The sequence below is a fragment of the Channa argus genome, chromosome 15, assembly GCF_033026475.1.
Source record: "Channa argus isolate prfri chromosome 15, Channa argus male v1.0, whole genome shotgun sequence".
Lineage (NCBI taxonomy): Eukaryota > Metazoa > Chordata > Actinopteri > Anabantiformes > Channidae > Channa > Channa argus.
This window is the reverse complement of record NC_090211.1, coordinates 10,097,885-10,119,852: the sequence shown is the minus strand read 5'-3', so window position 1 is coordinate 10,119,852 and position 21,968 is coordinate 10,097,885. Positions and strand designations below refer to the sequence as shown.

The window sequence follows — 21,968 nt, the reverse complement described above, 5'->3', positions numbered from 1 at the left end:
TCTCACTGCGTTTATGAAGCTTTTTATTCATATTGTATTTATTTTGAAGCGTTTATTTTACTATTGCTTGAGAACAGCTAGATATATCTTTCTATTTATTGTCCTATTTATTTGTGATATAAAGTGGATTAGAATGGCATCATATGTGTAGGCAATTACAAAGGGGTAGGGTTAGAAATGAGCTTTGGTTTCAGCCTACTCCCTTTCGGTCTCATTTGAGAGAGCATCAATCATAATATAGTAAAGCACTGACTGTAAATTGTACAATGATGCAATAAGGAGTGAAATAAATCCTGATTAAATGAAATGAAATGAAATTTGTGGTTAATACTTAAACCTGAATTATACCTTATTTATTTGTTTATCTGAATTCTGAAACAATTAAACTATTCCTCAAGTAGAAAAACAGACTATGGAAAACATTATAGCACTTGTTCTACGTCCCATTGTCCTAATGGGCATTGAGTATTAGCTTTCCTTTGTCCTTCCGTTGCGGCAAGGTGATTCATCAATAACACTTATTCTGTCAAAAGGTTTCACATTTGGTTGAAAAATCAGCCAAATACAACTTAGCAAAAGAATATCATGATCCTTTTGGCACCTTAGCAGTAAAATTGTTTTTCGAATCATAAAACCTCAAGCTCACCTTAAAGCTTTCATCTTCTTCCTCTGATCTACTCCTCATATCATTCTTAAATTTTCAGGTTTCAGTTTAGTAGATGTAGCACAGCGAGATGGACTCTGATAAGACAATTTGCACCTTGGTTTCCAGAGCAACCATAGCACCAGCACAGGCTCTGTCAAGGTTGTTAGTGATGTAAGTGTAAATTTTCTACAGTTATTTCCAACTTGACACACCTAATTTCCGCAGCTACATAAAGCATAAAGGTCATAAAAAAAAAAAAGAACATACACTTTGGCCACGTGTGTGGATACACATTCACTTACTGAAGTGCAGAATGTGTGTTTGATTAATGCCTTTGTTCCCTCAGTGATACATCCTGGATTGTGAAACTAACAAATTCAGCCGTTTTTTTTTTACAAACTATTATTTTCATAGAAATATGCTCAATAAATTATCTTAATGTGGAGAGGTGCTGTCAGACATCTGCAGTTTAAATATTCTGTAGTATTCTGGATTAACAATAAGATGTTTTTATCAAATATCGTATTGTGCTTGAGGCTTTGTGAACAAATGGATAACATTACCTTCCTACACAATTCAGAGTTGGGTAAGTGCCCTCTAAGGTGCCGCCAGAAGTAGAGCAAATATGATAAAATGTTCTCCAAGGTGACTACACAAAGCAGAAAACGCACAAAAGTGCTGTGATTGCCATCTTTATTATGTTTAACTCAGGATGGAGAGTCCCTTTAAATGTGACAGCTGAAATGAAGTGCCCTCATGGATGAACTGTCAATGACAGAAAATGTGATAGTGCTCTACAAAGTACGCTCACAAGCAAGACAAACATAATAAAGTTCCCTTAAGTGAAGATGTAACAGTGTTCGTAGAGTTACATTTACATTTAATTTTTGGCACAAGCTTTTATCCAAAGCAACTTACAAGTGAGAAAGCAAGCAAAAAAAAAAGTCAATGAAAAAAACTAAAAATAACAAGTAACAAATACAAGATGGAATAGACTGGGAAAGGTTTATTTTTAATAATAGTAACATGGGGGTTTCATGTTCAACATCATGTTCATTTGGAGAGAAATGAGATATTCTGCTGCATTTTGGATCATCTTTCTGGTGGGGTTTGATTGTGTGCTTGTTAGCTTTGTCTGCAGGGTATTGCAGTAGTCAAGATAGGATATGAGCAGGACACACACGATGAGTTGGTTTGCACATTCAAAGGGTTGAGTAGTGTAGGGTTTGATCTATCTGTTGCTGTAGAGGGCAAATCTGCATGCTTGAGAAATGGGGAAGATGTGGTCAGTAAAGCCCAGAATTGTCAGCCTCAGATTTTCTGGCAGACTTTGCGGGGACAATCAATGAAGATCTGAAATTGATAATGATGCTCTCTTATATTGAGGTCTGGATGGGATGTCTAGAACTTGTGTCTTGGAGAGATTTAGTTGAAGATGTCTATCTCTCATCCAAGCAGAGATGTCAGAAACAGGCAAAAGTTTGTGTTGTACCAGAGATACCCAAGTCAGAAAGTGCAGACTGGAGGATCTGGTGGTTTACAGTGTCAAAGGCTGCAGATACATGGAGTAGGGTTGGGACAGAAGACTGAGCTGCAGATTTTGCATCCTGCAGGGATTCTGCAATGATCCGGTCAACCAGGATTGGTGCAAAATCCTGGTTGAGATCGATTTGCAGACGCAACTGTAATGGGCTGAAGGTCCCGTATGAGTACCCTCCTGGTAAACAAAATGGTAAAAGAGCCCATCAGGGTTCTACTGAAATCCTGTGTAATGGACCGTGAGCATAATGCCACATATGCCCTTTATATAAACACTTTAAGTCTTTCTGGAGTTTTCTTACTTGGGTATATTGTGCAGGGCTGCAGCTGGTCATTTGGGTACCATAGGAACACTTGCAACTTAGCCACGTCCCTCTTCTGCTGCCTCAGCCTTAAACAACAGGTGGGCAGGGGCCTACCACCGGGACACATCTTTCTTGCTCTTGACTTGTGGCCGGGTAACAGCGCCCCAGAAAACAATTGTTTAGTGCCTATGCATATAGCAGGCCTGATACTGAGCATGTCAAGAGTTGCAATAATTTGAGACAGATGTGATGAGACAGAAAATTGTGATGCACAGTCTCATTTTAATCTGCAGGTACCTATTATTTCTTTTCACCCCTGCCCCTCAGACAGCCTAACTCCACCTCTGGTGGGCTATGTGCTGTATTTACTGCTATTGGCCATCTCTTTGTACAGCATCCTAGTTTATTGATTTATTGATCAATTTCCCCTTAGGTTTGTCTTCCTGTGCAGACAAAAACAAAAGAAAAACAAAACCATAAAAAAAACAAAAAAATTAACAATTAAGTTTGAATGTCATCATGTTATGCTAGTGTGCTTCTTATATGACAACAAGGAGCTTAATTTATTCATTAGTGTCTTCTTTGAAGTGCAGCTTGGCCTGTAATGCCTCTGGCCCTGTTCTCATGCTGTATCACACAGAAGTAGTATTCTCGTGGGGATCTGCTCTGTTGTGCTGCGTATTAATATATCTTCTGCTCCTGCAGCAGACAACAGCAGAAACATAAAGTAGCATTTAAATATTATAGCTAGATAGATAGATAGATAGATAGATAGATAGATAGATAGATAGATAGATAGATAGATAGATAGATAGATAGATAGATAGATAGATAGATAGATAGATAGATAGATAGATAGATAGATAGATAGATAGATAGATAGATAGATAGATAGAAAAGCTATATATTATATATTCAGCAAGCTTATTTATTTTCTGTTTGCTGAAATAGCAGCACATGTGACATGAGGCCATTTCAATTTGTGGCACTTATACAGAGCAAACAATTATTAAATTACTAAAGTGAGTGGAGATATATCACAAACTACTTTATGTATTCATTACTTTTATTAGACATGTGCGTTCTTTTCCTACTCATCTAAAGATAGCATTAAAGCAAGTTACAAATCCAGTGTACGCACCGGGAAAGACCAGGGAAAGACCCCAGATACTTCAATGCCTAGAGTCAATATTTCTCTTTTTTAAATGGTTTTGAAACAGGAGCTAATGTTTAATAGTAGTTCTGTGTAATATAAATAATTTTATTCCACACAAATAAGTTTGCACATTGAGAATTTAATAAAGCCTCCATTAAAATATCACAGCAGAAAATATTTTATTTGGTCATTAAGATGTGTATTACATCATGTACTAGAGCATTTTGAAATACTGTATGTATTTAAATATATATTCTTAAAATGTACAGGCTGTTAGAGTTGAAACTCTACTCGATGAAAGAGAACAAACACAGAGACATAAGTATATACTGAATGCAAAGAGCAATATCACAGTAAACACACTAGAGGAAAATTGTTCAGTGCAAAGGGGAATGTGTTTTGAAATTAGTCTCTCCAGAGGAAAATAGCATCTTACACAATCTGAACTGAATACAGCAATGAGGAAATATGATTCTTCTTTTTACAGATCTGAGGTAGGACACAAGCTTACAGTGAAACAGAGAGGGAATTCATGTAAATACCAGTAATCATTTCACAGCTTGTAACTTTTTGAATGCATTAAATACACACTTAAAATACATAACTCCTAAATGCTGTGGCAAACAACGCAAACATATTGATTTAAACATATTTTTTTACATCAAAGAGAAACATGCCATGAATACAGTCATTGCAAAATACAAATAAATCAACAAAATGTATTAATTTTTTAAGTAGGGTTCAAAAGACTTTTAATAAGATCTGCTTGGTTTTAATATAAAAATGATCAATTTATTATTTGACACCTGATTTTGAAGCAATTTTACATTATAACATAGCTATAATTTAAATATATCAATAATATCTTGACAGAACAGAACAGCATCTGCATGCAAGATACAAAACAAACAGACCAAAGAACCCCCTCCTCCACTTCGAAAAACTGCAACCTTGATAATCGACTAGCAAATTCAAAAGTAGTCAAAAAGGTTTATGCCAACTTCTTTATCTCGAATCTGAGCTTATTTTGGCAAATGACCACACAAAATATTAAAGCACCTGGACATTAAACCTACAGTCACACATGGTGTGAAAATACTGGCATCTTGATGACTTGCACGGGATGAACATCACATTAGCGAAGGAGAAGTAACTGAAGTAATGCAGAGAATTTCCATTCCCTCTGACTTATGTGCAGGAGCTGTACTATGACTGTAAACCTGCATCAAACCCTGTTGAAAGTCAAATGAACACCCAACGGTGCTGACTTATTGATTTGTCCTTCCAGTTTCGATTCTTTGAAATTCTATGTGGGCCATTTAGGCGTACAGGTGAAACATACTGACATGTTATGAGACACACTCCATGCTGCTCTTAAAAAGTGCTGAAATAAAGTGGATTCTCAAAAACTGAATAAAATTAAATAAATATCAAAGTGCAAGCCACAATTAAGGCAAAAGGTGGCAATAGGCAACACTGAGAATGTTCATTTGAGTACTGTAGTACTGGATTACAGATGATGAAACAAACACATTTTTCTGTAGTGGACTTAAAACTCTGTATTGTGCATGAATCTTATAACATCAACTTTTAAAACATAACCCTTAAAGTCACTAACATAAGGCAAAGCCTGTCAGCAAAGGTGAGTCACTTGTCAAGTTTGCCGCTGAAAAGGCAAATTCAGAGTCACTGTGGCTTCTCTTGGCTCTGCAATTGGCCTGTTTATCATCTCACATTCGTTCTGTCGTAAGTTCTCCTCGTTCATCTGCGAAACCTCTGTAGAGGCTGCCTCAAATCCAGGTACAGTGTTGGCTACGTGAACCACATGAACCCTGTTCCTCCCATTTTTGCTGAGGATGCAGCTGAACACTTTCTTGAAGCCCTTGCGAAAGTGCTTGGACACCAGAGCATACACAATGGGGTTGACACATGAGTTGGCGTAGGCCATGCAGTGAGAGAGAAGCCTGAAGGCATATGTGGTCTGATTGAAAGGAAAGTCTCCGTACAGGTAGCACAAGATCACCACGTGATATGGCAGCCAGCATATGCAGAACAGCACAGTGACGATGATGATCATTTTGGTGACTTTGCGTTTGGCCCTCTTGGATTCTGACATACCGTCGAGAGGGTCGACGGCTGTCCACAGGTACTTGATGGTTCGAGTGTACGACAGGCTGACGATGAGCACGGGGATGACGTAGCCAAACAGGAAGGTGCATGTGTCCAGCACCTTACGGTTCTGCTCTTCCCACCCAGGGATGCACACAGTACTGTTGGCATAATCAATCAGGTCATAGTAGCTGAGATATGGACCAGCAAAGACCAGGGAAAGACCCCAGATGATCACCATGGCAACCACTGCATTACAAGGGGTTCGCAGCTCTCTTGAGCGCAGTGGGTAGCGAATGGCCAGATACCTACAAAGGAGAAAATAACACTGACGTGATCTACATCACATTGCTGGTTCACATTCTGAGCCAGTGCAGTAAAGAATTATGGGCTGAAGGAGTCACTTCACACATTTCAGTTTTTTTACAAATTACACTTAGGATGATATTTCACTTATTTTCTGGTCTTAAAGGTTTACATTACACATCGTGAATTAAATGTCAAGTGAGGAGAGAGTGAACAGGACATAATGAGAGTGTTTGTAACATCACTAATAGTGAATAGTGAATAATTAAATGGAGGGGATATCCATCCAAGGATGCAGCCTCTACTGTCATTGTTGTGAGCATCACTGCACACACTGAAGGGTCTCCGGTGGATTGTTTTCATTCACACCACAGCCATTTATGGGTTTTGTTCAATTGAAAAAACAAAACAAAAAAAAAACCCCTAAGGGAAATATGTCAAATTGGTTGCAATGCTCCAAATGACACAACTGTGTTTTATGTTTTGTTTTTGATGTTGCTGAGAAGGCAGGCGATAACGACACAAATCCCACCGTACCCCAGGTGTTGTCATGAAAAAAAGAGATTGACTTTTTTATGGCACCAATCTCTTTTAATAATATGTTACTGCACAGTTTTTACATGTCATTGCAGAAGTTATTGCCTCATCATCTCTGAGTGTGTTCCTCTTTGAACACCGTTTTCAGATTCCACATGCTGCTTTACGAGCTCAGAGCAAGACAGGGAATATTTAAGGTACTGCAGCTTCTTTTGCCCAAGGCAGGGATTTGGGCTAAAGCTGAAAATCCAATCCGTATCCTCCCTGTCCACATTTACTGGACGCTTCAGCCAACACTCCAGAAAAATGAAAAAATGGCCTCTTCGGTCTGACTGAAATGGGGCCAAAGATACTCTCAACAGGAATAGGACAAAAACTTACATGTGGAAGCTCAGTGGCTTGGGAAACAGCAATATTTCAGACATTAGTCTGTATTGTAGGCTGAAACTGTCAGAGCTATGTATAAAATGAAGATTCTATTAAAATCTAAACATTATAAAAAATGTTTTGATGTCTGTGTATTAACTGAGATTTTGAAATATGTTTTACTGATTCAGAAACCACTTGTTATAATGTTTATTATGATGATATTTTCTTCTTAAAAGTGCAAAGATCATACATGAATTATATGTAATCACTTTGGATTTGGTCCTGAATGAATTTCAGTATTTATATTTTTAAAAGTTGGAGACTGGATGTCTATTTACTATGCATCATACTATTTGTACTACTGTTTTTTTACACTGTTACCTTAGTTACATTTGCATTGCAGATCTCCAGAACCTCTTTATAAACTGCCAGTGCAAATTAACTCAAATTAGAAGCAATGTTTCCGAATGGTTTTGTTTTATACGAAATATTTTTTGCTGTGAATATATCTCCAACAAAAAAACACAGTATGATCTGCCTCTGGGTTGCACACTACAGCAGCAAGTACCTTCCATTAAATGTGTGGGTGTGTGTCCTGCTGTTCATTCAGGCTGAACTGTGATTGAATATTACAGCTGGGAATTCCTGGTTTTACTTGTTGCACAGGAACTCTGGAGAAAAACAGCAGAAATGTATTAACCTCTCAACTGAGATGTCCCTGTTCTTTCCTAGACAGGGGGAAATATCTGGATGGCTAGAAAAAAATCTATTGAATCCTTTAGAGTGTGAAAACAGCCAATATGAGCAAAGGTGTGTTCTGTGGAGGGCAGCTGCACATGGACTCTGTTCATATTGACTCAGCTGATAATGTTGCCCAACAGCTCTAATGATGGTTTGGAGCTTACTCTGTGGAGGATATAATTTTCAGTCAGGGCTGATGCATTATTCTCTCAATGACAGATTCAGCGCCTTTCTAAGGTCTTATCAGTCTTTGACTAATTCCATTAATGTGTTCCTCTGAGGTCTTGCTGTTCCCAGGGTGGATATTTTTGTCTTCAGATCAGAAAAACACATTTGTGATGAATTAAATGTACCTTATCACAAGAAATGCGTTAAGTGTATTAAATAAAATAGAAAAAACATACAAAAGTGTGAACAAACAGAAGCTTTGGTAAAGCCTTAATGTGATTTTGAGACTTGATACATAACATAAACTTAAGTAATGCTTGTCTAATGCTCAATTCATGATGCAGCATACAACAAATCCATGAAACACAGTGCAACACTGTGAAGGATCCCTCCCACCATAGCTATGATCTTTTCACCTTCTATCGTCAGAGGTACTGGAGTATCAAGACCTCCTTGGCCAAACTGTAACAAGCCTCTTCCTCCAGATAATCCCTAACAGCTTGAACATTAAATTGTCCTGGAGAAATAATATGTTGCTATAAAGAGAGATGACAAATAGCTTAAACCTGCACCTAAGTAAGCCTGCCTGTTCTCCTCTGGTTTTCTGTTCCATCTGCTAGCTTTTAAACATGGCATGAAAATACCAGATCATGTTTGCACCTGAAAACATGTATTCAAACGTAATTGCTTTTTATTTTTGTGCAGCTGCTTTCAGAGTGACCGATTAAATGCTCAGGTCTAAAATCCTCCCTAAGCAGAAATTCAGGTCATTTGGTAGCATAGTGACTTGATTATTTGTTAATGGTGAATAAATAGAATTAAGGATATATTTTGCATGATTTCATTACGTCAGTAATCATCACAGGGCATGCATTAGTTAAATGTCTTAAGTATTTGTTTACACCCTAATTAAAAGTGTATTTAATTTAATGTGTCCACTAGAAAATGTGCTTGGATTCCTTTGTAGCACAGAACAGCAGGAAGGACTAATTGCCCACTGTAAAAAAAACCTTTTAAAAAACTTCCCTCTGATTACTGGTTTGTGCAGTCAGTCTTATTTTACCCTTGATCATTTTAAAAACATCCCCTTGAGTTAATAACTTATCCCCTTTCTAGAATCTTTTATGGATTTTTAGCCTTGAGATTTTATGAATTGCAACAGTGGAACATAGTGTTCTTCTCTGATTTAGATGCTGGAGATCAGCCCATGTCCAAAGTGTGTGCACAATTAAATTGTTGAACAACAACAACACATTGTGAGAATGTAACGAAAGCAAGAGTATTACCATAGGACCCACCATATTAGTCATCAGCAGTTCTGATAATTAATCTGATAATCTATGTCATTAATCCCTGGCTCCAACATTGCTGTTCTCTGCTGCAACAAACAACAAAACTTTATGCAGCAGGAGATATTTGGCCTTTCTTTAGAAAAGCAGCTATAATACCACTTACATTTAAACCTGCACAGTAAATTATTTTTAGTTACCTTACTTATAAAAGTATGCAAACCAATTGCCATAAAAAAACAAGCAAATTCAGTTTACACAACTAAAAACCAGTGTAAGGTAAAATGAATATCAGTGCACTCTTAAGTCAGTATAGGGTATAGAGTTCAATTTCAGTGCTGAATGGTCTGCACTTATACAGCTCCAAACACTTTACACTGCTCCTCAATCACCCATTCACACTCACAATCACACACCGATGGAGAAACTGCTATGCAGCTGGCCAACACTCACCGGGAGCAGCTAAGCTGCAGTTACTGTAACAACATTCTGATTTACTTTTTGAACCCATGCAAACTTTTTATTTCATTCTCATTCTCTTCACTCATGGTTTTTCAACACACATCCTTTTGTTAACAATCCTATATGATACCACACTACTATGTTATCATATACTGTACTACTGAGGCAACGGGTTGAAGGGTAGAGCACCACCCGCCACCCCCCCACCCTTCCAATCTCCCCATTTCTCTCTCTCGCTTTTCCCATAAATAAGTAAGTGTGCTTATTGTGTTGATTAGCTCTTATTATCTCAGATCAGTCCCATCATCGTGTAAACATTGTGTACTTTACACTGTACTGCATAACCGTCTAATATATTTTACTTGCAGCGGTGCACTGCTCCCTCTGTCGTAAGCAAACGCCCTACAGGGCAGAAAAAGTTCAGTGGTCACCTTGCACTGGGTTTATGCTTTGTGTTTACCACATGAGAACAAGCCAATATTTTGTCTTTTGGAAATTAAAAGTAATACTAAACATACCTGTCAACGGAAACAGCAGCAAGTGTGAAGCTGCTGGCATACATGGTGAGGTTGATGAAGAAGTGGACCACTTTGCACATGAAGGAACCAAACACCCAGCCCTCCAGAGAGTAGATGGTGGCTTGGAAAGGAACGCAGAAGATGATGAAGAAGAAGTCGGCCACACTCAGGTTGAGTATGAACAAGTTAGTTGTGTTGTATCCGACCTGCCCACTTCTGAGAAGCACAGCCAGCACCAGGCTGTTGCCGATGGTTCCCAGCAGAAAGATGAGGGAGAAGACGACTGACACAATCACACTGGTGGGATTCAGCTGGTAGCTTTCAGATACGTTGGCCTGCCCTCCTGGCTTGGTAAAATCCTCAAAGTCTGACATTTTGCAGCTCTGAAACGGGACAGCACACAGAATATATAATGTAATGTAGCTGGAATACCATTTCCTAAACCAGTCTTCTCACTCACTTCTTTTGACATCTGGGCTTATGCACTGGTGGACACTATTGACATGACAACACAGGAGCTCTGCATGCACCAAAAGATTTCTTTATCCAAATAATCCCCTGTCACACATATTAATAAGACAGCAATGAGATGCTTTTTTTAATTGGCTGGTGACATTCTGTGAAATGTGCACTGGGAATATTGTCAGTGTTAATGATAATTGCAACCATTCATTTGTGCTCAGACTTGTAACCTCCAATCTATTCACAGTTCTCGTGCAGATCGCATCAGGTTGTCCTCCAGGATTTGACTAGATCTGCCGCATTCATTTGAACCCCTCCACCTTTACAGTCGTTCCACAGCCTGTTGTAGAGAAGCATCCACACAACATGATGCTTCCATCACACTGCTTCTCAGTGGGAATTGTGTATTTGTAAGGGTGTGAGGTCTTTGGTATATACCAAACACAGCATTTAGTCTGATGACAAAACAGTTCAATTTTGGACTTATCAGACTATAGAAATTACAATTTGATATTATATTTCTTTCATGAATTTTTGACTGGTGATAAACCTGGAAGCAGGAATGTAGGTACAGCTAGGTCTCTCCCATCTCCGATTCTGATGTTTGCAACTCATTAAGATGCATCAGGTATCATGGTGGCCTCCCTCAAGGGTCCATTGTGTTACACTGTTTTTGAGGCTGCTCTACCAGATGTACATATTTATTCTATTTTTCACTATTTAATTTTACTGAACTCCAAGGGATATTGAGATGTTCTCATATCCATCAACTGACTTCTGCTTGTCTTTTTTTTTTCATTTTCTTTTTATAAGGGAAGGAAACTTTCTATACACAGAAAATAAAAAGTAAATCTGTTTTACATTTGTGTAGTGTTTGTTCAGGGTACTGATTCACCAGTAACTGGACCTTCCAGACACACATATATATATATATTTGTCCCAGCTGCACAGTCACAAGGCATTAGATCACATTACTAGGTTACATTAATGAACATGTTCATGTTCCTTCCCATACTGTTTGCTAGAACAGTAGTTAGGTCAGATCCCATCCAGCCCAGACCAGCCGGGCATATCGCTTGTTAATGTGCATTTCCTGTTTAATTTGAATACTTATTTAGCTATTGCAATACAACACATTGTCACAACTTGTTGGACTTTACTAGAATTCTTTCAGGTAAGGTGCATCGAACCACTTACAGCAGCCATGTCCTCTTCTCTGAAATCTGAGAAAGTGTGTCTTAAACCCAGAGTGGAGAGCTGTCATCTTGCTAGATTGACTGGGTTAAAATGAAAATACATCATAGTTTTTCACCCAGTCATAGGCAGCAGTGATTTATCTCTGTCAATTTATGACCAGCAACATTTTCACTTTGGAGCTTCTGATGTATTTCAGGTTCATGAAGTCAAGATTGACGTCACTGTGCACTCTCAGTATTTGTCAAATTGTCATATTGCTGGATGATGAGGGATGCAAAATTGGGGCATTAAAGTAAAGAGCTGCTCTTGATGGTGAAATTGATGAGTCACAGTGAAAAGACACATGCACATGTAATGAACTATATACATTTAATCTAATCCCGCTACAGAGTTAATTCTGGAATAAAAACACTAAACTACACCTGTAAATCATTTCTGTTGAGGTTAATTAAACCACATCAAAATTCAGGACACCATTTATTAGAATTTATAAAGAATTTAAAACTTACTGTGTTACTATTCATATCTCAAATGATTACTACATTTGCTGCATTCTTCAAAATTGAAGCAGTCATTTCTGTAGTTTGTGAAGAGCAGGCTCCTTCACATTACAACACCCCACTCTCTAGCTTTCAGGCATTAAATGTGATGTAAAGTGAAGTATTTTATTTCTTCTACATGATGTCCGTATAAAAAATGAGGGCATCCTCATTTTTTGCTGTGTAGACATCAAAGCAGCAATTGTTGCCCAATCATAAGAGTGTGGTATTGACTTGTTTCTAAACAAACCCAATCATGTCATCTTCACACAGTGGACTGCGTTTTGGCATTTTCTTTTTAGCTTTGTTGTGCGGAAGTGAAGCCCAAATGAGGCATTTTCATCTACAACTGTTTTTCTCTGCATTACAAAGACAGACTTTATGTTGCGCTTGCAATTTCCAGCCCTGAAAATGAAACACACTTGATAACAACTCTAAAGCTCAAGCTAAAATCATCACAGATTTATTAAGGCAGAAACGAAGAAGTAAAAAAGCTTATTCATAGTAGGCTACCACGGTAAAGCGAGAAAACAGCTTGGGCTATATTTACCTGAAGACACAGGAATGAGGGTTACTAATTATCTTACCTACTGTAAAATAACAGACTAGCTTTTATAATCATGACACTCTGTATGATTAAATAATATCTACACTGTTTCTATGATGGTAAAAAATTTTACTGCTTGTAAATTTCATGACATTGGGATGATACTGCAGCACTGAGGAACTCAGACTGCTGCAAAGATTTGGTAGTCAGAGCTGCTAAATCAGACATAATACAAATGCTTTTAATGTAGATTATATATCCTGAAATCCTGTTACATTATTCTAAGTCATCCTCTGGCTTTGACTCCTCCAACACTCAAATCACAGCAATATCCAGCTTCAAATTAATAATTAAATATTATTAAACTTTGAAGATCCTTTGATTATAAACTCTGCTTCCAGTCTATCTGCATAATCAGATTTGTGACCAAGAGCAAAATGAAGAGGATACACTGATCACAGTCAGTCACTCTACAGTGATGGCAATGTATTTTTATTAACCTTATAAAGAAGCAGGGTTATAATAGCTGATTGTTGCTGCAGAGGAATTTTCTTCTCAGCTTTGCAGCCATGCCCTACTTCATCAACCACTTTTATGGTGTGGCTCATTCCTCTTTCTTCCCACTAGAGAAGATAATCTAATATCCGACTGCAGTGGGATAGCGAGGCTAAGACTCCAGCTAGCTCAGAACCTGTGCAGAAGTCTCAGGGGGGATCAGAAAAAACAAGGATACAGGAGCTTCATGAGCTGGTAATAAAGCGTGTGAGACCTGACAGGTTGTGCAACTCACAGACTTTGGCTGAGCTCTGTTTGACAGATGTGATGATATAATTAGAATTTTTGGAGACAAAACAAATGAAATGCAAACAGCAGAGCAGAGGAGAGTGAGGGTGAAAGCGATGCAGCACAGCTAAAGCAGACTCAGTGGGCAAAAATCTACAGTTTGACCGAAGACGCTCCATCATTCAAACTGATGAGCTGATACAAGGAAAAAGTGCATCAGCATATGTTGCATCACTATCAATAAACAACAAAGCTACATAATCTCAGGGGAAGATTAAGCGATCAAACTTTAAATATCAGCCTATGAGCAATAACACTTTTGCAACATATAATTAAAGGTTAAAAAACAAAATGCTAATTGTGGATCAATAATTTGAATTTCAAATACTCTACAGATCCTTTCAGATTTTTATTCTGCACAAACAGCAGAATCAGCATGCAGATCAGGCAGATGCAGTGTGATAAACATACCAGGCTGATGATTGGTGGATTGTATCCAAAGCCTCAGCGCTCAGCTCAGTTTAAGAACGACACTCCCTGCAGACTGGCTCTGTTGAGATGGTCATACTCTTTTAACTGAAGCCTCTCTCCTTTCAACGTACATCGGTATCTGGCTGTGTTGCTGGTATCTTACTCTTTCTCCTCCCCCCCCCACCCATTTCCTCCTAGTGAGGACTCCTCCTCCACATTCACTTTAATGTTCACACTTCACTGCAGAAGAGGGTTACAAACTGAAGGTACGGAGGGAAGCTGCAGCACCCAGCAATCTTTTCACAGTAATCAGGGTTGCTGACAAATAATAGGCACATTGAGTGTCCCTGTGAAGAGTCTGTTCCCTGGCCTTTACATTTGTATTAATCCTTACCATGTTGTAGTGTAGTAAATGAAACCATTGCTCACTTTCAGGCAGCATGATTCAATTTAGTCAACCAACACAAGGGGACAGAAAAATAATACTGTCAGTGTTATTGATTTAAAATAAATGTTAATATGTTAATGTTAATAAATGTTCTGCACTTATATTGTATTTGTCTACCTATTGGATCTGAAAGCGCTTTACACTGCTTCTCATTCACCCATTTGCACTCACAATCACACACACACTCAAACACCGATGGGGGAGCTGCAATGCATCTTGCCAACGCAGCTTGTATTGCAACGGAGCCACTAAGTTGCGGTTCAGTGTCTTACTTAAGGACACTTGTGACAACATGTGACCGGACACCACTGAGGAAACCATTGACTACAGTTTGCCAAAGACCACCTTGACATCCTGACAGTCTTATGGACAGATGAAACAAAGGTAAAATTGTTTAGGAAGAACACACAATATTGCATATTTCTTAAAAAGAAAACAGAGTACCAACACGAAAACATCATCCCAACAGTGAAGAACAGGGGCTTTGCTGCCTCTGGATCTGGACCTCCTGTATTTGTAAAGGGCAATGATTTTCCGAGTTTATCAAGGTATCCTAGATGATAATGTTAGGGTGGCTGTCTGCAAGCTGAAGTTCAGAAGAAGCTGGGTGACGCAGCAGGAAAAAGACTGTAAACACTCACATAAATCTACCACAGTATGGCTTCAGTGACACATACTCTCGTAGTGATCTAGCCAGAGTCCATACCTCAACTGAATATGATATCAAGATGGCCATTCACACCAGAGATCATAAGTGTTGGCTGAGCTGAAGTAGTTCTCGAATGAAAAATGGTCCAATATCTCCTGAACGAAGTGCAGGTTTAAGCCACAGCTACTGGTATTTCCTTGAGGTTATTGCACAATCAGTTGGTTCAATCGGTTATTATTTCTTTTTCCACCATCACTTTGCGTTATATTACACATATTTGTGACTTTACTCAAGATCAGATCACATTTCATGACCACTTTAGGCAGAAAACTAGGAAATTGCAAACAGTGCTATTGCTACTGTATTTCTAGCAACTGTAGATGTGTAATGTTAATTCAGCATCAGGTTTACATCAATAAAGGGGGTGGTTTTGTAACTATCGGTGCCCGGGACACCTAATACTGCTGAGTCTCTCTATATACACCTCTGGATTTCAAGCCTTGTGCCGAAAGGTGTTGGTATAATGAAGATTTCCTTTTTATGTCAAGACTCACACTATTTGAGCGTCTTGTTGACTGGTGAAGTATAGCGATATCACACCTCTCATACTGTTCTCCATTTAACCACGCTTATTATTCAATTAACAATTTACGTGATTAAATTGTATTTACAAAAGGAGTACATATCTCCGTGCCATGACTTGATGGTTGCATTTGACTTAAAGCAGCACCACCTGTATATAGAACTGTCTATATCTTGTACAAATATGGAAATATATTGAAACACATTAGATTTCTAAAAAAAAAAACAGGTGTAATTAATACAAAACTAAAGCACTTTCAGTTGAGTGCCCTCAAATGAAAAAAAAAATGAAATTCCATCCAGAGTTTACAACATAAGTGTGTCTGATTACAACTGTGGTTGAAAAACATCCCCAGAAAAGTGACTCCACATAAACATTTCAGTCTATCTGTATTTGTCATTCTGCTACTAGTGGCACTTCTTTGTCTTCTTGCAGTTTGTGTCTGGCTCATGGTTTTTATCTAATGCCGTAATGCACAGTCCATACATAACTATGAATTGCCTGTTGAAGTGTATTGTCACTATTTATATTTTCATACACTGACCGGCCTAAAAAAAAAAAGGCAATTAACTGGATAAAACGAAGCAAATAGGTAAGAGTCTTCCATTGAAAAAAATACTGAAATGATTAATACATATTAGCTGTTAAGAAGTTGTTGAACCCTGACTTATGCAGTGAGTATATGATTACATGAATATACTGAATGACGAGGTTTTTCCATCAATTTTCCCCCCAATGGTACAGGCATGTTTTATTATGACAATGCCAGGATTCATTAAGCTAAAAAAGTGAAGGAGTGGTGCCTGGGGCATGATATGTCATCATCACACAAGAACCTTTACTTCATTAATAATATTTGGGATGTGCTGGACAAGATTTTACACAGTGGTCTAACTCTGCCATCAGTACAAGAACCCTGAATGGAAGTAAAAGTGACATTGCATAAGCTCATAAAAACAATGCCACACTGAATGTGAGCCATAATTAAAGCTATAAAGCACCATCGTATGCGCCCTGTAGGAAGCTGTCAGGGCAGTGCTAGAGATCCAAATAAACAACAATACCCATTGAGTTGGTGTTGTATCCTGTCAATGAATGAGAGAAATTGTCATTTAAAAAAAATTCAAGAATAACAAGGCGACAGGAATAACATGCAACAGAGAACAGGCAGACAGGTGGTGCTATCAATCATGTTAATCTCACCTATGATTCACCTAGTTATGACCAACACATATGCTAAATAAAAAGCCTCTTAATGGCAATGTTGTGGGTTTCTGACACAAATGCATCAAGCGATTGGGTTTAAATTTCTATTGGCTTTATGTTTGTTTGTTTTTTTATCATTACAATGCTTATTTTTGTTTTGTTTTGTTTTTTAGGGTCTGACACCTGACACATTTGCAGACGTGGCTTTATTCTTTAGCTTTATGTGGATGTGTAGTCCTTGTTCCTTTAACTGAGTAATTGTACAGTGTCTTGAGCCACCCAGCCACCTCTGCAACTGTCGAATGTGCACACAACATCACCTGCAGGTTTCTGTCACCATTAATAAACGATCCATGGGCTCAGTTCTTGTTATGGTGAGGCCCTAACAACTGAAAACAAGTTGTTAAATAAAGGACCTCATTTATTTACTCACTGGTTCAATTGTAAACTCAGATGAATCATTCAAGTCTTCGGGCATCATTGCCTGTTCCAGCATGCTCCAGTGAGAGTGGATAATACTTTACCCAATCACCAGGGCCAGCTGCTCTTCCTCACTTGGCTCTACATCCTAAATTTTGAATTAAGTAACAATTAGATGCAACCTCACAAGACGGGCAACCTGCACTGCTATATTGTAACATCCACTACTCAACAATATCCACCGGGTCAGACAAAATGATAGGATAGAGCATCGGGTCCACCCTGAGCAACCTTACATTAGTATGATTTGAACAGCTCTCGTATTGTCATGTGTTATTTCCCAAACATACTTTTTAATCTTTTGTCTTATTTCTGCACATGGATTATCTGAAACAGCTTAAGACCACAGCAAAGCCTATTATAACATTTCTTTTATGGTATGTTAGACATCTTGGTTCATCCTTATTCAAGTGCGCTGCATTTAAGAATAAACAAAAAGAAAAAAAATGTCACCAGTGAGATAAAACCTTCCGGTTCATCGTGAGACAGGACCACCCTTATCTGAGAAGCTGAATGAAGAAAGCGATAGAAACTGCTTAATTTGGACAATGATGGATTCTGGCCTCAGTGTCAAGAATATTACCATTCAGGAATACCTCTGGGTGTTGTTTCATGTGAATGTTTCCATGGCAACCACAGAGGGATCACTTTGAAAGCATGGCAAAAACACAGCATTGATTTCCAGGCTGAACACAAAGATTTAGCATTATATTTTACAAAGTAGTCTACATGAAAATGCAGTGAATAAGTGAATTATTAAAAGGCAGCTTATAGGCAACAGTTTGGGTGTGTCGCGTTGCCTTGGTGAGAATTTTCCGCTATCATAGGCTTGCGGATACAGTAAAGGATGAAGGGGATGTTATATTTGGCCTGTTTTATATTGTTAGACTAAGCTAGTGGGTTAAGCTAAATGTACACGGTATCAGAAAATGCAGACTACACTGTGGAGCAGCAACATCAGGCAATGACAATACTTCTGAGATAAGTGAAGTGTGAGTAAATAATAATATGTCGACAATTGATACATTTATGTAATAAAATTATAATAAAATTGTAGTACAAATAGTACTACCAAATACATGGTACTTTCTTTTTAAATTTAGAATACTGTAACAATTGTCTAATTTTTCAAAACTTTTAACCCCCTCAATGTTAAATTACTTTGAAAAAAGGTCTATCCATACATCCATTATCTTTAATTGCTAATCGCTTTCAGGGTCGCGGGGAGCTGAAGCCGGGGTACACCCTGAGGAGGTCGCCAGTCTATCTCTGGACCAACACAGAAAGACATACACAGATCAGCAGAATGCTACAGCTTTGTCAGGCAGTTACTGCTGCAAAACTCTTTTGGATAAAGTTTAACATGCAACTTGATTTGACCAATATTCTGTTGTCAAATATGCTTAGAAATTAATTGATGCTCATTTATTGTGTGTTTTGGGATCCATGTACAACTGTTTGATTCATTAAATTAACAGAAGACAATAAAAATACAAAAATGTGTTTTTCTTGGCAGTGTACATTGTGCTGATGAATAAGGGCGCTGGTGAAAGAAATACAGGGAAGTTTTTATGCAAAGCACAATATAAAAATAATCTTAAAAAGCTCATACATTAAAACCTTTACTTAAAATAAAAGCACCAAATTATTACCACCTCAATATACAAAGTAAATCTACTCATCCTGCAGAAAAACGGTGCCCAAAGTTATATTGCATTATTTGATGCACACACATCAGAGTCAAAATAACATTATACAGTAGTATCTGGTTGAAAAAAAAATACTCCAGTTATTTAGCATTATAGGTCTGTAATATAATAATTCTGTAATATTATCAGACTCATTGTGAATTCTTTAAGAAAAGTTGCCCAAATCAGTGCAGCAGAACCTGACTTTTTTTTTTAATTTCATGAATTTTTCTGCCTTCTGCCTGTTAAAACTTGACACCTAAAATACCCCTACTGCAACTAATGCTGGGAGGTTTCATTGCTGTGTTCTTTCTGTAAATCGAGCCTCTAAACATACTGGCTTTTTCAAGTTTTTTCTTAAGATATAGATTGAAACCCATTGGTACTGAACCTGCCCATAGTGTGTTATTTCCTGCTGCATGATTTGTAGTTGTTATTTCTGAAAATGCTCCAGGTTTAATGACCTTTATGCATAAAGAGAGAGAGTCAAGAAAGTATGTGCAGTTGAAAAAAACTATTTCTATTCACACACCCCTCTATTGAAACTGTGTAGGAAGTCTTCAAAGCTACAGGCAGCGTATGAATCATGACTCACATCCCACAAGAATTAGGTGTTACAAAGAAGAGATCACATGCAATAATTTATTATACCCTGACAAGGCGAATGACAAAAACATTTAGAAAAGTTCTCTTTTAAGAGATGATGACTGAGCAGAGAAGTATTCAGTGACTGCAAATACATATTTCAATGGTTCAAATGAGATCATTTATTCTATTCTTATTCTATCCTTAGGTTAGGCACTGGATCAAGAAGTATTTTTTAAAATAATGCTACAAAATGTGTCACAAACAGTTATACCCCAGGACAATATGACAAAATCCTGCCATTTATGATGATGTCACTGCTGGCAGGGTTAAAGAATAATTACATACAGAAAACCGTGATTACCATCACAACACTGTTTTGTAAACTTGAAAAGGAAAATTAAATCACAATCAAGAACCATTGTTTCACACATCTGTGTATAGATCCCTTAGATCTGTATATATTCCTTATTATGTATATAGTAAAACTAGAAGCAGATAAAGTTCAAAGTGCCTCAAATCAATAATAAACAAATGTACCAAAAGCTAAAATGAGGACCAAAAAATGATGTTGGTGCTAATCAGTCATGAGTAGGCAGTTTACCTCATGTCTTAAATTTGTTTCAGCAGCAATGAGCTCTGGGACTGAGAGTCACAGGCTTCATCAGGAGACTCATTGCAGTGGTATAAAAAAACGGTTTGATTGCATTGAAAATGCTACAGCATTGTATTTTAAATTACCACCACTGGTCAGTCCAAGTCTACACAACATGCTTTATATTATTATCCCATGGTTGTTATGGAAACCAATGCAGATGATGTCAAATCTTCACTTATTTTTGAGTACGATACAATTGTGAGGTGTGTATCCACCTTTCAGCCAGCACCTTTAATAGTTCCAAAAAGAGAAGCAAATGATATTGAGCAATCAGATATTTCCTTTAAAGAGCTGTTTTGCCTTTTGTGCAACCTCTGATGGTGCATGAGGTTGACAGTATGTCAACTTCGAAGAATTTCAGCTTTGCCACTTTCTAAAAATGGACAGTACAGTGGTGTCAGATAATATGAACTCATATTGTGCTCACACCGCGGTAATCAGAGCAGTGAAAGCAGGAGAAATGCCACCATCGACCTGATCTCAGAGCAACAATGGCCTCTAGGACTAAGGTTGGTCAGTGTATAAAATGCATCATGCTGTACTTTTGTCCCCTCTTTACAGAAAAACAACATTTTCCACCATTTCCCCAACAAGCATTTTTATTTACACTATAAACACAATTACTTTTATTTGCTCAAGCATCCAGTAACAGAGTCCAGCCCACCTTATGTGATCAAGACAGCCATATGGATTTAAGAGAATAACAGCCTTTCAACAGGCCTTCATTAGAAAACAGACAGAGGTGAGTGGTCAGGCTTGCTGCCAATGTAGTTGAATCAGTTTGTTGTGACCCCAATCTATAGTGTCACAGTAATGCTGAATGAAGAACGCCCAGCTCCATGGAGAATCCCTAATAAAAGCCCATCGGCTGACTGAAATAATTGATCGTCAGGAAAGAGAAGCATTCATTGCCCTCAGAAACACCACTTTAAAGAAAACATAATCAAAACAACAGAGGAACAGTGCTCACGGTACCATAAACGAATTATTGCTTCTGTATAATTTAAAGTCTGAAGGAAAATAGACAAAGAAAGTTGGAGGGGGACTGTAGGCTGACTGCAGCTGGAGGATCACACGTGGTTTAGTTTGGATTCAAAGGAGACGGTGATATGTGTCATCGCACAGTGTTATTGTTAAAATGCTGTTGTTGAAACGTAGAAATTGTAACTCCCCAGCTTCAGAGCCGCTTTCTCTGCAGCCGCTGAGAACATAGTGAACCCACAGATGACAAACCCTTGACGTCTGCCCTTTGAATTAAACTGAGAAAAATGAGGTAAAAAAAGCTTTATGATTGCACATAAAGCTTTGTGGTACATCTCAGCACAGCCTCTGCTGTTCACCTGAAAACTAAAACTTTATCAGCCTTTACCATTTATTAAAAACCGCAAAACTTGGAGAAAGGTTTTATAGTATTGTATTGAATTAACATACTTGTGTCCAGCCACTGGAAAGAGGTGGGTTACGCTGTGTTATGTGTTAGGAAAATATGTTCCACCTAAAAATATTACTAGCTTTTACCCATAAAAC

At 38.0% G+C, this 21,968-nt stretch overlaps 1 protein-coding gene across 1 annotated transcript; it reads right to left on the bottom strand.

Moving 5' to 3' along the window:
- Positions 1–3,778: 3,778 nt before the first annotated feature.
- On the bottom strand, positions 3,779–14,301 carry galr2b (galanin receptor 2b). Its single transcript, XM_067478449.1, has 3 exons — positions 14,145–14,301; positions 10,146–10,528; positions 3,779–6,063 (listed from the first exon to the last, which is right to left on the bottom strand). Exons 2-3 carry the CDS (start codon positions 10,517–10,519, stop codon positions 5,301–5,303), a joined length of 1,137 nt encoding a protein of 378 aa, XP_067334550.1. The 5' UTR covers positions 10,520–10,528; positions 14,145–14,301; the 3' UTR covers positions 3,779–5,300.
- Positions 14,302–21,968: the final 7,667 nt, after the last annotated feature.

Bases quoted from the DNA above. Each gene is read 5' to 3' on its own strand.
- galr2b (XM_067478449.1), bottom strand. From the start codon at position 10,519: ATGTCAGACTTTGAGGATTTTACCAAGCCAGGAGGGCAGGCCAACGTA. The intron at 6,064-10,145 runs GTATGTTTAGTA...TCTCCTTTGTAG, and splicing joins GCTGCTGTTTCCGTTGACAG to GTATCTGGCCATTCGCTACC.